The 17,500-nt window shown below is 45.3% G+C and overlaps 1 protein-coding gene across 1 annotated transcript in view; it reads right to left on the bottom strand.

Annotated features, from left to right (window-relative positions):
- Positions 1–17,500, bottom strand: part of LOC106606173 (TGF-beta receptor type-2) — a 72,684-nt gene that overhangs the window by 452 nt on the left and 54,732 nt on the right. Inside the window, exons 9-10 of the mRNA XM_082975988.1 lie at positions 4,557–4,684; positions 1–2,401 (exon numbers count right to left, since the gene is read on the bottom strand). The exon at positions 1–2,401 is cut by the window's left edge and continues 452 nt beyond it. Of these exons, the coding sequence (XP_082832114.1) occupies positions 2,138–2,401; positions 4,557–4,684 (392 nt within the window). The 3' untranslated portion in view covers positions 1–2,137. The remainder of the gene's footprint in view (positions 2,402–4,556; positions 4,685–17,500) is intronic.

Consider the following 17,500-nt stretch of genomic DNA (forward strand, 5'->3'; position numbering starts at 1 on the left):
GCTCATTATTACATTATTACACAGACCTGTCAATTCATTACCCCACTCGCAAAACATGTTAGAATACAGGAACATTACCCCATTCCCCCAACATGTTAGACTACAGGAACATTACCCCGTTCCCCCAACATGTTAGACTACAGGAACATTACCCCATTCCCCCAACATGTTAGACTACAGGAACATTACCCCATTCCCCCAACATGTTAGAATACAGGAACATTACCCCATTCCCCCAACATGTTAGACTACATTACCCCATTCCCCAAACATGTTATAATACAGGATCATTACCCCATTCCCCCAACATGTTAGACTACATTACCCTATTCCCCCAACATGTTAGAATACAGGAACATTACCCCATTCCCCCAACATGTTAGACTACAGGAACATTACCCCATTCCCCCAACATGTTAGACTACATTACCCTATTCCCCCAACATGTTAGAATACAGGAACATTACCCCATTCCCCCAACATGTTAGAATACAGGAACATTACCCCATTCCCCCAACATGTTATAATACAGGAACATTACCCCATTCCCCCAACATGTTAGACTACATTACCCTATTCCCCCAACATGTTAGAATACAGGAACATTCCCCCATTCCCCCAACATGTTAGAATACAGGAACATTACCCCATTCCCCATACATGTTAGAATACAGGAAAATTACCCCATTCCCCCAACATGTTAGACTACAGGAACATTACCCCATTCCCCCAACATGTTAGAATACAGGAACATTACCCCATTCCCCCAACATGTTAGACTACATTACCCCATTCCCTCAACATGTTAGAATACAGGAACATTACCCCAGAACCATAGACTGTATACATATTAGACATGTATGTGGTGCTGCATCAACCCCACCCTCTGGTATGCATAGCTATCATCTCAGATAAAGTGCTATTGTCTTTGGTTATAATCTCTTCCATTGCCATGTCCTGTAATCTCAGTCTTTGGTTATAATCTCTTCCATTGCCATGTCCTGTAATCTCAGTCTTTGGTTATAAACTCTTCCATTGTCATGTCCTGTAATCTCAGTCTTTGGTTATAATCTCTTCCATTGCCATGTCCTGTAATCTCAGTCTTTGGTTATAATCTCTTCCATTGTCATGTCCTGTAATCTCAGTCTTTGGTTATAAACTCTTCCATTGTCACGTCCTGTAATCTCAGTCTTTGGTTATAATCTCTTCCATTGCCATGTCCTGTAATCTCAGTCTTTGGTTATAATTTCTTCCATTGTCATGTCCTGTAATCTCAGTGTTTGGTTATAATCTCTTCCATTGTCATGTCCTGTAATCTCAGTGTTTGGTTATAAACTCTTCCATTGTCATGTCCTGTAATCTCAGTCTTTGGTTATAATCTCTTCCATTGTCATGTCCTGTAATCTCAGTCTTTGGTTATAATCTCTTCCATTGCCATGTCCTGTAATCTCAGTCTTTGGTTATAATCTCTTCCATTGCCACGTCCTGTAATCTCAGTCTTTGGTTATAATCTCTTCCATTGTCATGTCCTGTAATCTCAGTGTTTGGTTATAAACCCTTCCATTGTCATGTCCTGTAATCTCAGTGTTTGGTTATAAACTCTTCCATTGTCATGTCCTGTAATCTCAGTCTTTGGTTATAATCTCTTCCATTGCCATGTCCTGTAATCTCAGTCTTTGGTTATAATCTCTTCCATTGCCACGTCCTGTAATCTCAGTCTTTGGTTATAAACCCTTCCATTGTCATGTCCTGTAATCTCAGTCTTTGGTTATAATCGCTTCCATTGTCATGTCCTGTAATCTCAGTCTTTGGTTATAAACTCTTCCATTGTCATGTCCTGTTCTCTCAGTCAAAGGGAGAGCTATCTTCAATATAAACATCCAATATAATACAGTACAGTACATCCAAATACTGTAAACTGTACATACTTATTTTATACAGTATAAATACTGGTAATACAATACAGAAGAGTATCAGCAGTACAGTATAGTAATACAGTACATCCACTGTCCTGGCTATCTTCCAGGTGTGGGCTGTTTGTTTGGGTGTGGCTGTTTAGTTCCTATAGCAACGCGAGTTGTGTGTTTGTGACATACTGACATTCTAGTCCTCAGTTCCATGTCCTCTCTCCCTTCCCTCACTTCTCATCGCTCACAGAGCTCTCCACCGCTACTTTCACCTCGTCTATCTGTCCTGCTATCATCTGTCGTTCTTCTTCAGGTAGCGTCGGTATCTTCAGTTCCTCCGCTGGTATCTTCTCATCGGAGCTGCTGCGACTGGACAGTTTTTCCATCTCGTCTTCTATCTCGCTGAAGCGTTCGGCAACACACTGGGCTGTGAGCCTGGCCTCCGGGTCGTGGTCCCAACACTCCTCTATGGAACCACACACGATGGCTATGCCCTGTAGGAGGAGGTAGACAACAGAGAATTATAACCCATCGACTGAGCACTGAGACATACACATAGGATCTGATGTGATGTGTGTGAGTGAATGAGAAAGACAGAGAGAGAGAGGGAAAGAAAGGAAGAGAGAGAGAGGTAGGTAGGTTGAGAGAGAGGAGGGGAGAGAGAGAGAGAGACAGAGAGAGAAAGAGAAAGAACGAAAGAAAGAGAGTGTGTGTGTGTGTCTCTCCCAGTCTGTTACCTGGTGGTTGATCCAGCTGTCTGGTATCTCAGCTCTGTCTGTCTGTCTGTCTGTCTGTCTGTCTGTCTGTCTGTCTGTCTGTCTGTCTGTCTGTCTGTCTGTCTGTCTGTCTGTCTGTCTGTCTGTCTGTCTGTCTGTCTGTCTGTCTGTCTGTCTGTCTGTCTGTCTGTCTGTCTGTCTGTCTGTCTGTCTGTCTGTCTGTCTGTCTGTCTGTCTGTCTGTCTGTCTGTCTGTCTGTCTGTCTGTCTGTCTGTCTGTCTGTCTGTCTGTCTGTCTGTCTGTCTGTCTGTCTGTCTGTCTGTCTGTCTGTCTGTCTGTCTGTCTGTCTGTCTGTCTGTCTGTCTGTCTGTCTGTCTGTCTGTCTGTCTGTCTGTCTGTCTGTCTGTCTGTCTGTCTGTCTGTCTGTCTGTCTGTCTGTCTGTCTGTCTGTCTGTCTGTCTGTCTGTCTGTCTGTCTGTCTGTCTGTCTGTCTGTCTGTCTGTCTGTCTGTCTGTCTGTCTGTCTGTCTGTCTGTCTGTCTGTCTGTCTGTCTGTCTGTCTGTCTGTCTGTCTGTCTGTCTGTCTGTCTGTCTGTCTGTCTGTCTGTCTGTCTGTCTGTCTGTCTGTCTGTCTGTCTGTCTGTCTGTCTGTCTGTCTGTCTGTCTGTCTGTCTGTCTGTCTGTCTGTCTGTCTGTCTGTCTGTCTGTCTGTCTGTCTGTCTGTCTGTCTGTCTGTCTGTCTGTCTGTCTGTCTGTCTGTCTGTCTGTCTGTCTGTCTGTCTGTCTGTCTGTCTGTCTGTCTGTCTGTCTGTCTGTCTGTCTGTCTGTCTGTCTGTCTGTCTGTCTGTCTGTCTGTCTGTCTGTCTGTCTGTCTGTCTGTCTGTCTGTCTGTCTGTCTGTCTGTCTGTCTGTCTGTCTGTCTGTCTGTCTGTCTGTCTGTCTGTCTGTCTGTCTGTCTGTCTGTCTGTCTGTCTGTCTGTCTGTCTGTCTGTCTGTCTGTCTGTCTGTCTGTCTGTCTGTCTGTCTGTCTGTCTGTCTGTCTGTCTGTCTGTCTGTCTGTCTGTCTGTCTGTCTGTCTGTCTGTCTGTCTGTCTGTCTGTCTGTCTGTCTGTCTGTCTGTCTGTCTGTCTGTCTGTCTGTCTGTCTGTCTGTCTGTCTGTCTGTCTGTCTGTCTGTCTGTCTGTCTGTCTGTCTGTCTGTCTGTCTGTCTGTCTGTCTGTCTGTCTGTCTGTCTGTCTGTCTGTCTGTCTGTCTGTCTGTCTGTCTGTCTGTCTGTCTGTCTGTCTGTCTGTCTGTCTGTCTGTCTGTCTGTCTGTCTGTCTGTCTGTCTGTCTGTCTGTCTGTCTGTCTGTCTGTCTGTCTGTCTGTCTGTCTGTCTGTCTGTCTGTCTGTCTGTCTGTCTGTCTGTCTGTCTGTCTGTCTGTCTGTCTGTCTGTCTGTCTGTCTGTCTGTCTGTCTGTCTGTCTGTCTGTCTGTCTGTCTGTCTGTCTGTCTGTCTGTCTGTCTGTCTGTCTGTCTGTCTGTCTGTCTGTCTGTCTGTCTGTCTGTCTGTCTGTCTGTCTGTCTGTCTGTCTGTCTGTCTGTCTGTCTGTCTGTCTGTCTGTCTGTCTGTCTGTCTGTCTGTCTGTCTGTCTGTCTGTCTGTCTGTCTGTCTGTCTGTCTGTCTGTCTGTCTGTCTGTCTGTCTGTCTGTCTGTCTGTCTGTCTGTCTGTCTGTCTGTCTGTCTGTCTGTCTGTCTGTCTGTCTGTCTGTCTGTCTGTCTGTCTGTCTGTCTGTCTGTCTGTCTGTCTGTCTGTCTGTCTGTCTGTCTGTCTGTCTGTCTGTCTGTCTGTCTGTCTGTCTGTCTGTCTGTCTGTCTGTCTGTCTGTCTGTCTGTCTGTCTGTGTGTGTGTGTGTGTGTGTGTGTGTGTGTGTGTGTGTGTGTGTGTGTGTACCTGGTGGTTGATCCAGCTGTCTGGGATCTCAGGTCTTCCTCTGTCTCTGAGGAGGTGATCCTTCATGCTCTCCACACCAGGGTGCATCTGAACTTTACAGCCATATGGAGGCTCATAGTCCTTCACCTCTGGAACACACAGAGAGAGACAACCAATTAGATCACCTCTGGAACACAAAGAGACAACCAATTAGATCACCTCTGGAACACACAGAGAGATAACCAATTAGATCACCTCTGGAACACACAGAGAGACAACCAATTAGATCACCTCTGGAACACACAGAGAGAGACAACCAATTAGATCACCTCTGGAACACACAGAGAGAGACAACCAATTAGATCACCTCTGGAACACACAGAGAGAGACAACCAATTAGATCACCTCTGGAACACACAGAGAGACAACCAATTAGATCACCTCTGGAACACACAGAGAGAGACAACCAATTAGATCACCTCTGGAACACACAGAGACAACCAATTAGATCACCTCTGGAACACACAGAGAGAGACAACCAATTAGATCACCTCTGGAACACACAGAGAGACAACCAATTAGATCACCTCTGGAACACAGAGACAACCAATTAGATCACCTCTGGAACACACAGAGAGAGACAACCAATTAGATCACCTCTGGAACACACAGAGAGACAACCAATTAGATCACCTCTGGAACACAGAGACAACCAATTAGATCACCTCTGGAACACACAGAGAGAGACAACCAATTAGATCACCTCTGGAACACACAGAGAGACAACCAATTAGATCACCTCTGGAACACAGAGACAACCAATTAGATCACCTCTGGAACACAGAGACAACCAATTAGATCACCTCTGGAACACACAGAGAGACAACCAATTAGATCACCTCTGGAACACACAGAGAGACAACCAATTAGATCACCTCTGGAACACACAGAGAGACAACCAATTAGATCACCTCTGGAACACACAGAGAGAGACAACCAATTAGATCACCTCTGGAACACACAGAGAGACAACCAATTAGATCACCTCTGGAACACACAGAGAGACAACCAATTAGATCACCTCTGGAACACACAGAGAGACAACCAATTAGATCACCTCTGGAACACACAGAGAGACAACCAATTAGATCACCTCTGGAACACACAGAGAGACAACCAATTAGATCACCTCTGGAACACACAGAGAGACAACCAATTAGATCACCTCTGGAACACACAGAGAGAGACAACCAATTAGATCACCTCTGGAACACAGAGACAACCAATTAGATCACCTCTGGAACACACAGAGAGACAACCAATTAGATCACCTCTGGAACACACAGAGACAACCAATTAGATCACCTCTGGAACATACAGAGAGACAACCAATTAGATCACCTCTGGAACACAGAGACAACCAATTAGATCACCTCTGGAACACACAGAGAGACAACCAATTAGATCACCTCTGGAACACACGAGAGACAACCAATTAGATCACCTCTGGAACACACAGAGAGAGACAACCAATTAGATCACCTCTGGAACACACAGAGAGAGACAACCAATTAGATCACCTCTGGAACACACAGAGAGACAACCAATCAACTTACATCTGTAACACAAACAAACACAGCCAAACAAATCAACACCACAAACCACAGCCATCAACTGTCAAGTCACAAGCGTTTCGCTACACTCACATTAACATCTGCTAACCATGTGTATGTGACCAATAACATGTGAAAAACACCCGTTTTTATGATAGTAAAACATCTACAGTGTAGAGCTATGCTTCAAACTGCATCATGTGAGGCCATGGATACATACAGCATGTAATGTTATGTTACAGTAGGGGACAGAGTTAATACAGAGAGATGTTGTAATGTTACAGTAGGGGACAGAGTTAATACAGAGAGCTGTTGTAATGTTATGTTACAGTAGGGGACAGAGTTAATACAGAGAGCTGTTGTAATGTTATGTTACAGTAGGGGACAGAGTTAATACAGAGAGCTGTTGTAATGTTACAGTAGGGGACAGAGTTAATACAGAGAGATGTTGTAATGTTATGTTACAGTAGGGGACAGAGTTAATACAGAGAGCTGTTGTAATGTTACAGTAGAGGACAGAGTTAATACAGAGAGCTGTTGTAATGTTATGTTACAGTAGGGGACAGAGTTAATACAGAGAGCTGTTGTAATGTTATGTTACAGTGGGGGACAGAGTTAATACAGAGAGATGTTGTAATGTTATGTTACAGTAGGGGACAGAGTTAATACAGAGAGCTGTTGTAATGTTACAGTAGGGGACAGAGTTAATACAGAGAGCTGTTGTAATGTTATGTTACAGTAGGGGACAGAGTTAATACAGAGAGATGTTGTAATGTTACAGTGGGGGACAGAGTTAATACAGAGAGATGTTGTAATGTTATGTTACAGTAGGGGACAGAGTTAATACAGAGAGATGTTGTAATGTTATGTTACAGTAGGGGACAGAGTTAATACAGAGAGATGTTGTAATGTTATGTTACAGTAGGGGACAGAGTTAATACAGAGAGCTGTTGTAATGTTATGTTACAGTAGGGGACAGAATTAATACAGAGAGCTGTTGTAATGTTACAGTAGGGGACAGAGTTAATACAGAGAGCTGTTGTAATGTTACAGTGGGGGACAGAGTTAATACAGAGAGCTGTTGTAATGTTATGTTACAGTGGGGGACAGAGTTAATACAGAGAGCTGTTGTAATGTTACAGTGGGGGACAGAGTTAATACAGAGAGATGTTGTAATGTTATGTTACAGTAGGGGACAGAGTTAATACAGAGAGCTGTTGTAATGTTATGTTACAGTAGGGGACAGAGTTAATACAGAGAGCTGTTGTAATGTTATGTTACAGTAGGGGACAGAGTTAATACAGAGAGCTGTTGTAATGTTACAGTAGGGGACAGAGTTAATACAGAGAGATGTTGTAATGTTATGTTACAGTAGGGGACAGAGTTAATACAGAGAGCTGTTGTAATGTTACAGTAGAGGACAGAGTTAATACAGAGAGCTGTTGTAATGTTATGTTACAGTAGGGGACAGAGTTAATACAGAGAGCTGTTGTAATGTTATGTTACAGTGGGGGACAGAGTTAATACAGAGAGATGTTGTAATGTTATGTTACAGTAGGGGACAGAGTTAATACAGAGAGCTGTTGTAATGTTACAGTAGGGGACAGAGTTAATACAGAGAGCTGTTGTAATGTTATGTTACAGTAGGGGACAGAGTTAATACAGAGAGATGTTGTAATGTTACAGTGGGGGACAGAGTTAATACAGAGAGATGTTGTAATGTTATGTTACAGTAGGGGACAGAGTTAATACAGAGAGATGTTGTAATGTTATGTTACAGTAGGGGACAGAGTTAATACAGAGAGCTGTTGTAATGTTATGTTACAGTAGGGGACAGAATTAATACAGAGAGCTGTTGTAATGTTACAGTAGGGGACAGAGTTAATACAGAGAGCTGTTGTAATGTTACAGTGGGGGACAGAGTTAATACAGAGAGCTGTTGTAATGTTATGTTACAGTGGGGGACAGAGTTAATACAGAGAGCTGTTGTAATGTTACAGTGGGGGACAGAGTTAATACAGAGAGATGTTGTAATGTTATGTTACAGTAGGGGACAGAGTTAATACAGAGAGCTGTTGTAATGTTATGTTACAGTAGGGGACAGAGTTAATACAGAGAGCTGTTGTAATGTTATGTTACAGTGGGGGACAGAGTTAATACAGAGAGATGTTGTAATGTTACAGTAGGGGACAGAGTTAATACAGAGAGCTGTTGTAATGTTATGTTACAGTAGGGGACAGAGTTAATACAGAGAGCTGTTGTAATGTTACGTTACAGTAGGGGACAGAGTTAATACAGAGAGCTGTTGTAATGTTATGTTACAGTGGGGGACAGAGTTAATACAGAGAGATGTTGTAATGTTATGTTACAGTAGGGGACAGAGTTAATACAGAGAGCTGTTGTAATGTTACAGTAGGGGACAGAGTTAATACAGAGAGCTGTTGTAATGTTATGTTACAGTGGGGCACAGAGTTAATACAGAGAGCTGTTGTAATGTTACAGTGGGGCACAGAGTTAATACAGAGAGCTGTTGTAATGTTACAGTAGGGGACAGAGTTAATACAGAGAGATGTTGTAATGTTACAGTAGGGGACAGAGTTAATACAGAGAGCTGTTGTAATGTTACGTTACAGTAGGGGACAGAGTTAATACAGAGAGCTGTTGTAATGTTACGTTACAGTAGGGGACCGAGTTAATACAGAGAGATGTTGTAATGTTATGTTACAGTAGGGGACAGAGTTAATACAGAGAGATGTTGTAATGTTATGTTACAGTAGGGGTTAGATTTAAGGAACTGGAAACAGACGTGCTGAATATGAAGAATATAAAATATATGTTTTGATGATTCTTGTTTGGGAACAAAGCTGTGGCCTGGCACTTCTCTTGTGATCATTACTGGTACCAACAAACTTTCACTAACAAGCAATTAGGCCAAACCTCAGAAATCCACAACCATTCAAAACATTACAACTCCAATTAGTTTTATTACGTTATCACTCCGAAAAACAGTTGAGGAAATTGAAAGATCACTCCGCCCGGGCTAAAGAGTATAAAAAAACTAAGTTCTGGGATATCTTCCAGACCTCATGAAACTGAACTCACAACAGCTGCAAAATATGATGGTTTCACAGTATGTAGTTCGGTCTGTGTTCATAGTGTTAACTAACATCTGATCTAGGAACAGATACCACAGTATGTAGTGCTGTCTATGTTCATAGTGTTAACTAACATCTGATCTAGGAACAGATACCACAGTATGTAGTGCTGTCTGTGTCAGGTTCATAGTGTTAACTAACATCTGATCTAGGAACAGATACCACAGTATGTAGTGCTGTCTGTGTTCATAGTGTTAAATAACATCTGATCTAGGAACAGATACCACAGTATGTAGTGCTGTCTGTGTTCATAGTGTTAACTAACATCTGATCTAGGAACAGATACCACAGTATGTAGTGCTGTCTGTGTTCATAGTGTTAAATAACATCTGATCTAGGAACAGATACCACAGTATGTAGTGCTGTCTGTGTCAGGTTCATAGTGTTAACTAACATCTGATCTAGGAACAGATACCACAGTATGTAGTGCTGTCTGTGTTCATAGTGTTAACTAACATCTGATCTAGGAACAGATACCACAGTATGTAGTGCTGTCTGTGTCAGGTTCATAGTGTTAACTAACATCTGATCTAGGAACAGATACCACAGTATGTAGTGCTGTCTGTGTTCATAGTGTTAACTAACATCTGATCTAGGAACAGATACCACAGTATGTAGTGCTGTCTGTGTTCATAGTGTTAACTAACATCTGATCTAGGAACAGATACCACAGTATGTAGTGCTGTCTGTGTCAGGTTCATAGTGTTAACTAACATCTGATCTAGGAACAGATACCACAGTATGTAGTGCTGTCTGTGTTCATAGTGTTAACAACATCTGATCTAGGAACAGATACCACAGTATGTAGTGCTGTCTGTGTTCATAGTGTTAACTAACATCTGATCTAGGATCAGATACCACAGTATGTAGTGCTGTCTGTGTCAGGTTCATAGTGTTAAATAACATCTGATCTAGGAACAGATACCACAGTATGTAGTGCTGTCTGTGTTCATAGTGTTAACTAACATCTGATCTAGGAACAGATACCACAGTATGTAGTGCTGTCTGTGTTCATAGTGTTAACTAACATCTGATCTAGGATCAGATACCACAGTATGTAGTGCTGTCTGTGTTCATAGTGTTAACTAACATCTGATCTAGGAACAGATACCACAGTATGTAGTGCTGTCTGTGTCAGGTTCATAGTGTTAACTAACATCTGATCTAGGAACAGATACCACAGTATGTAGTGCTGTCTGTGTTCATAGTGTTAACTAACATCTGATCTAGGAACAGATACCACAGTATGTAGTGCTGTCTGTGTCAGGTTCATAGTGTTAACTAACATCTGATCTAGGAACAGATACCACAGTATGTAGTGCTGTCTGTGTCAGGTTCATAGTGTTAAATAACATCTGATCTAGGAACAGATACCACAGTATGTAGTGCTGTCTGTGTCAGGTTCATAGTGTTAACTAACATCTGATCTAGGAACAGATACCACAGTATGTAGTGCTGTCTGTGTCAGGTTCATAGTGTTAACTAACATCTGATCTAGGAACAGATACCACAGTATGTAGTGCTGTCTGTGTCAGGTTCATAGTGTTAACTAACATCTGATCTAGGAACAGTGAATCTGATGGTCCCACAATCTACTGGTGCTGACGGTGTCAGGTCCACTCGTTTAAAAAAAAAATGTAGCTAACATCTGATCTAGAACCAGTTTACTGGTGCTCTGTCAGGTTCACAATTATAATACCTGATCTAGGACCAGTCTGTAATGCTGTGACAGGTCCATGCTGTTAACTAACAGCTGTTCTAGGACCAGTCTGTGGTGCTGTGACAGGTTCATGCTGTTAACTAACAGCTGTTCTAGGACCAGTCTGTGGTGCTGTGACAGGTTCATAGTGTTAACTAACAGCTGTTCTAGGACCAGTGAAGGGAGACACAAGGGCACAGACTGAAGACCTTCAGTAGAGACAAGCAGAACGCCAGATATAAGATTTCTCAAACTGAGCCCATGCAAAAATGACCCTATCTAAAGGAATAGGATTCACAGGGCAGTGTGTTACATCCTGCAGGAGAGGTCACAGAGTTCAGGAACACCCAGTCAGGTAGAGTTATATCCTCCAGGAGAGGTCACAGAGTTCAGGAACACCCAGTCAGGTAGAGGTAAATCCTCCAGGAGAGGTCACAGAGTTCAGGAACACCCAGTCAGGTAGAGGTATATCCTCCAGGAGAGGTCACAGAGTTCAGGAACACCCAGTCAGGTAGAGGTATATCCTCCAGGAGAGGTCACAGAGTTCAGGAACACCCAGTCAGGTAGAGTTATATCCTCCAGGAGAGGTCACAGAGTTCAGGAACACCCAGTCAGGTAGAGGTAAATCCTCCAGGAGAGGTCACAGAGTGCCATCAACAGCTTGGTTAGACCAGTACAGTACAAGGTCCTTGACTGGAGTGTTACAGAGTTACAGTACGAGCCTGTTACAGTAAGGTCATTCAGTACGTCAGAGTCCTGAATCGCTCTGTGGACCCACAGGAAATGGAGAGGCCAGAATGGAACCCCGGTCCCGATCGGACAGGAAACCCAGCTAGGGCAGGGATCGGACCCGGGACCCTGCAGAGAAGCTGACTCAACAAACCCAACGCATCCTGTTTTTGACAAGGAGACATGCCCTGTTTCTCCCCCCTGTTCTGTTTCAGCGTCTTTTAAACAGAATACACCCAGGGTGTGTCCCCTAAATGGTGCCCTATTCCCTATATAGCATATGGGGGCTCTGGTCTAAAGTAGTGCACTACATATGAAACAGGGTGGTTCCATTTCTGGACACAGACCCAGCCAGCCTGTGGGATCTAGTTATTTATGCTGCTCCTTCACTTCTCCTCTATTTGAAGACCTGCTGCGGTTCTGCTCAAATGGAGTAAATAGCCCAGATGTTTACCTGACCTGAGAACAGTTATTCACCGAGGTCTGACCTGAGAACAGTTATTCACCGAGGTCTGGTGAACTGAGAACAGTTATTCACCGAGGTCTGACCTGAGAACAGTTATTCACCGAGGTCTGGTGAACTGAGAACAGTTATTCACCGAGGTCTGGTGAACTGAGAACAGTTATTCACCGAGGTCTGACCTGAGAACAGTTATTCACCGAGGTCTGACCTGAGAACAGTTATTTACCGAGGTCTGACTGACCTGAGAACAGTTATTTACCGAGGTCTGACCTGAGAACAGTTATTCACCGAGGTCTGACCTGAGAACAGTTATTTACCGAGGTCTGACCTGAGAACAGTTATTTACCGAGGTCTGACCTGAGAACAGTTATTCACCGAGGTCTGACCTGAGAACAGTTATTCACCGAGGTCTGACCTGAGAACAGTTATTCACCGAGGTCTGACCTGAGAACAGTTATTTACCGAGGTCTGACCTGAGAACAGTTATTTACCGAGGTCTGACCTGAGAACAGTTATTCACCGAGGTCTGACCTGAGAACAGTTATTCACCGAGGTCTGACCTGAGAACAGTTATTCACCGAGGTCTGACCCGAGAACAGTTATTCACCGAGGACTGACCTGAGAACAGTTATTCACCGAGGTCTGACCTGAGAACAGTTATTCACAGAGGTCTGACCTGAGAACAGTTATTTACCGAGGTCTGACTGACCTGAGAACAGTTATTCACCGAGGTCTGACCTGAGAACAGTTATTCACCGAGGTCTGACCTGAGAACAGTTATTCACCGAGGTCTGACCCGAGAACAGTTATTCACCGAGGACTGACCTGAGAACAGTTATTCACCGAGGTCTGACCTGAGAACAGTTATTCACCGAGGTCTGACCTGAGAACAGTTATTTACCGAGGTCTGACCTGAGAACAGTTATTCACCGAGGTCTGGTGACCTGAGAACAGTTATTCACCGAGGTCTGACCTGAGAACAGTTATTCACCGAGGTCTGACCTGAGAACAGTTATTCACCGAGGTCTGACCTGAGAACAGTTATTTACCGAGGTCTGACCTGAGAACAGTTATTTACCGAGGTCTGACTGACCTGAGAACAGTTATTCACCGAGGTCTGACCTGAGAACAGTTATTCACCGAGGTCTGACCTGAGAACAGTTATTTACCGAGGTCTGACTGACCTGAGAACAGTTATTTACCGAGGTCTGACCTGAGAACAGTTATTCACCGAGGTCTGACCTGAGAACAGTTATTCACCGAGGTCTGACCTGAGAACAGTTATTTACCGAGGTCTGACTGACCTGAGAACAGTTATTCACCGAGGTCTGACCTGTGAAATATGAGTGCTCTGACAGAAATGCGAAGAAACATATTTTCACGCCTGTTTCCTGTGTTTCCAGAGCCTTGGTGCAACCGATGACAGAGTAGGATACTCTAGACCAGTTCAGCTCTGCTCTGTTCAAACACATAACACAGGGAAGATAACAGAGCCAGTCCTGTACACAGGGGGAGAGGCCCCCAGCACAGGGAAAGATAACAGAGCCAGTCCTGTACACAGGGGGAGCAGACCCCCAGCACAGGGAAGATAACAGAGCCAGTCATGTACACAGGGGGAGAGGCCCCCAGCACAGGGAAAGATAACAGAGCCAGTCCTGTACACAGGGGGAGCAGACCCCCAGCACAGGGAAGATAACAGAGCCAGTCATGTACACAGGGGGAGAGACCCCCAGCACAGGGAAGATAACAGAGCCAGTCATGTACACAGGGGGAGAGACCCCCAGCACAGGGAAAGATAACAGAGCCAGTCATGTACACAGGGGGAGAGACCCCCAGCACAGGGAAGATAACAGAGCCAGTCATGTACACAGGGGGAGAGACCCCCAGCACAGGGAAGATAACAGAGCCAGTCCTGTACACAGGGGGAGAGACCCCCAGCACAGGGAAGATAACAGAGCCAGTCATGTACACAGGGGGAGAGACCCCCAGCACAGGGAAGATAACAGAGCCAGTCATGTACACAGGGGGAGAGACCCCCAGCACAGGGAAGATAACAGAGCCAGTCCTGTACACAGGGGGAGAGACCCCCAGCACAGGGAAGATAACAGAGCCAGTCATGTACACAGGGGGAGAGACCCCCAGCACAGGGAAGATAACAGAGCCAGTCATGTACACAGGGGGAGAGACCCCCAGCACAGGGAAGATAACAGAGCCAGTCATGTACACAGGGGGAGCAGACCCCCAGCACAGGGAAGATAACAGAGCCAGTCATGTACACAGGGGGAGAGACCCCCAGCACAGGGAAAGATAACAGAGCCAGTCATGTACACAGGGGGAGAGACCCCCAGCACAGGGAAAGATAACAGAGCCAGTCATGTACACAGGGGGAGCAGACCCCCAGCACAGGGAAAGACAGCACAAGGACAGCTGAGTCTAAAGCTAGCTGAGCCAGACCCAAGGAAAACAGGGCTATAGACAGGAACCTTCTCATTAACAGCCTCCCTCCCTCCCTCCCTGCCCGCCCCCCTGTCTGCCTCCCTCCCTCGCTCCCTGTCTGTCTGTCTGTCTGTCTGTCTGCTAGCCTGCCTCCCTCCCTCGCTCCCTCCCTGTCTGTCTGTCTGTCTGCTAGCCTGCCTCCCTTCCTCGCTCGCTCCCTCCCTCCCTGTCTGTCTGCTAGCCTGCCTCCCTTCCTCGCTCCCTCCCTGTCTGTCTGCTTGCCTGCCTGCCTCCCTCCCTCGCTCCCTCCCTGCCAACCTCCCTCCCTGCCTGCCATGGTCCTGTCCAAGCCTGGGAGATGCTAGCTATGTGAAGAATTCTGTGGTTTTGGGAACAGATGTCACACGAGGGACCAAATCCGCTCTCCTCTCACTGGGGCCCGGCCGCGTAGTAAAACCAGTTCCACCAATAAAAGTAGTCATAGGGACAAGGTTTATGACAGTTTCCTTTTCAGATGATCTGTCCGTCTGTCTGAAACCTCCATGGGTCTCCTGTCTGAACCGACCTCTGTCTGGGGCCCGGAGAGAGAGAGAGAGAGAGAGAGAGAGAGAGAGACAGAGAGAGAGACAGAGAGAGAGACAGAGAGAGAGACAGAGAGGGAGAGAGAGAGAGAAGAGAGAGAGAGAGAGACAGAGAGAGAGAGAGAGAGAGAGAGAGAGAGAGAGAGAGGAGAGAGAGAGAGAGAGAGAGAGAGAGAGAGAGAGAGAGAGAGAGAGAGAGAGAGAGGAGAGAGAGAGAGAGAGAGAGAGAGAGCAGAACCGTCAAAACAACACTATGGGAAACAACCCAACCAGACATTTAGCTGAACAACACTATGGGAAACAACCCAACCAGACATTTAGCTGAACAACACTATGGGAAACAACCCAACCAGACATTTAGCTGAACAACACTATGGGAAACAACCCAACCAGACATTTAGCTGAACAACACTATGGGAAACAACCCAACCAGACATTTAGCTGAACAACACTATGGGAAACAACCCAACCAGACATTTAGCTGAACAACACTATGGGAAACAACCCAACCAGACATTTAGCTGAACAACACTATGGGAAACAACCCAACCAGACATTTAGCTGAACAACACTATGGGAAACAACCCAACCAGACGTTTAGCTGAACAACACTATGGGAAACAACCCAACCAGACGTTTAGCTGAACAACACTATGGGAAACAACCCAACCAGACATTTAGCTGAACAACACTATGGGAAACAACCCAACCAGACATTTAGCTGAACAACACTATGGGAAACAACCCAACCAGACATTTAGCTGAACAACACTATGGGAAACAACCCAACCAGACATTTAGCTGAACAACACTATGGGAAACAACCCAACCAGACATTTAGCTGAACAACACTATGGGAAACAACCCAACCAGACATTTAGCTGAACTTTCTCCCAGTCCCAGGGAACGTTATAGGAGCTATTATGGAGGTTTTAGCTTGTGGCTAACACATTGTGACCTAGTTATAGCTAATGTTTAAATGTGACCATTAGCTGTGGTGTTGCAGCAGTGCTGCAGACAGAGAAGCAGTGTCAACAGGCGGACTTGCATTCTGCAGACAGCATCTAGCATTGTAGCAGACCTGTTCAGACTTGAAGAGAACTGTCAATATTGTACAACACAAACACAACTCAAAACCTGACTGTTAAGACTTGTTATAGAATTGTCAACTCACCACACGGTTATATACACTATAAACACAGCAGTATGTGGACACGCCTTCAAATTAGTGGATTCCGCTATTTCAGCCACACCTGTTGCCGACAGGTGTATAAAATCGAGCACGCAGCCATGCAATCTCCATAGACAAACATTGGTAATAGAATGGCCTTACTGAAGAGCTCAGTGAATTTCAACGTGGCACCGTCATAGGATGCCACCTTTCCAACAAGTCAGTTCGTAATTTCTGCCCTGCTAGAGCTGCCCCGGTCAACTGTAAGTGCTGTTATTGTGAAGTGGAAATGTCTAGGAGCAACAACGGCTCAGCCGCAAAGTGGTAGGCCACACAAGCACACAGAACGGGACCGCCAAGCGCTAAAGCGCGAAGCGCGTAAAAATTGTCTGTCCTCGGTTCCAACACTCAAGCTTCACCATCTGGCAGTCCGACGAACAAAACTGGGATTGGCGGATGCCAGGAGAACGCTACCTGCCCCAATGCATAGTGCCAACTGTAAAGTTTGGTGGAGAAGGAATAATGGTCAGGGGCTGTTTTTCATGATTCGGGCCCCTCAGTTCCAGTGAAGGGAAATCTTAACGCTACAGCATACAATGACATTCTAGATTATTCTGTGCTTCCAACTTTGTGGCAACAGTTTGGGGAAGGCCCTTTCCTGTTTCACCATGACAATGTCCCTGTGCGCAAAGCGAGGTCCATACAGAAATGGTTTGTCGAGAGCGGCGAGGAAGAAATTGACTGGCCTGCACAGAGCCCTGACCTCAACCCCATCGAACACCTTTGGGGTGAATTGGAACGCTGACTGCGAGCCAGGCCTAATCGCCCAACATCAGTACCCGATCTCACTAATGCTCATGGCTGAATGGAAGCAAGTCCCCACAGCAATGTTCCAACATCTAGTGGAAAGCCTTCCCAGAAGAGTGGAGGCTGTTATAGCAGCAATGTTCCAACATCTAGTGGAAAGCCTTCCCAGAAGAGTGGAGGCTGTTATAGCAGCAATGTTCCAACATCTAGTGGAAAGCCTTCCCAGAAGAGTGGAGGCTGTTATAGCAGCAATGTTCCAACATCTAGTGGAAAGCCTTCCCAGAAGAGTGGAGGCTGTTATAGCAGCAATG

Source organism: Salmo salar, chromosome 05 (genome assembly GCF_965601325.2).
Source record: "Salmo salar chromosome 05, fSalSal1, whole genome shotgun sequence".
NCBI lineage: Eukaryota > Metazoa > Chordata > Actinopteri > Salmoniformes > Salmonidae > Salmo > Salmo salar.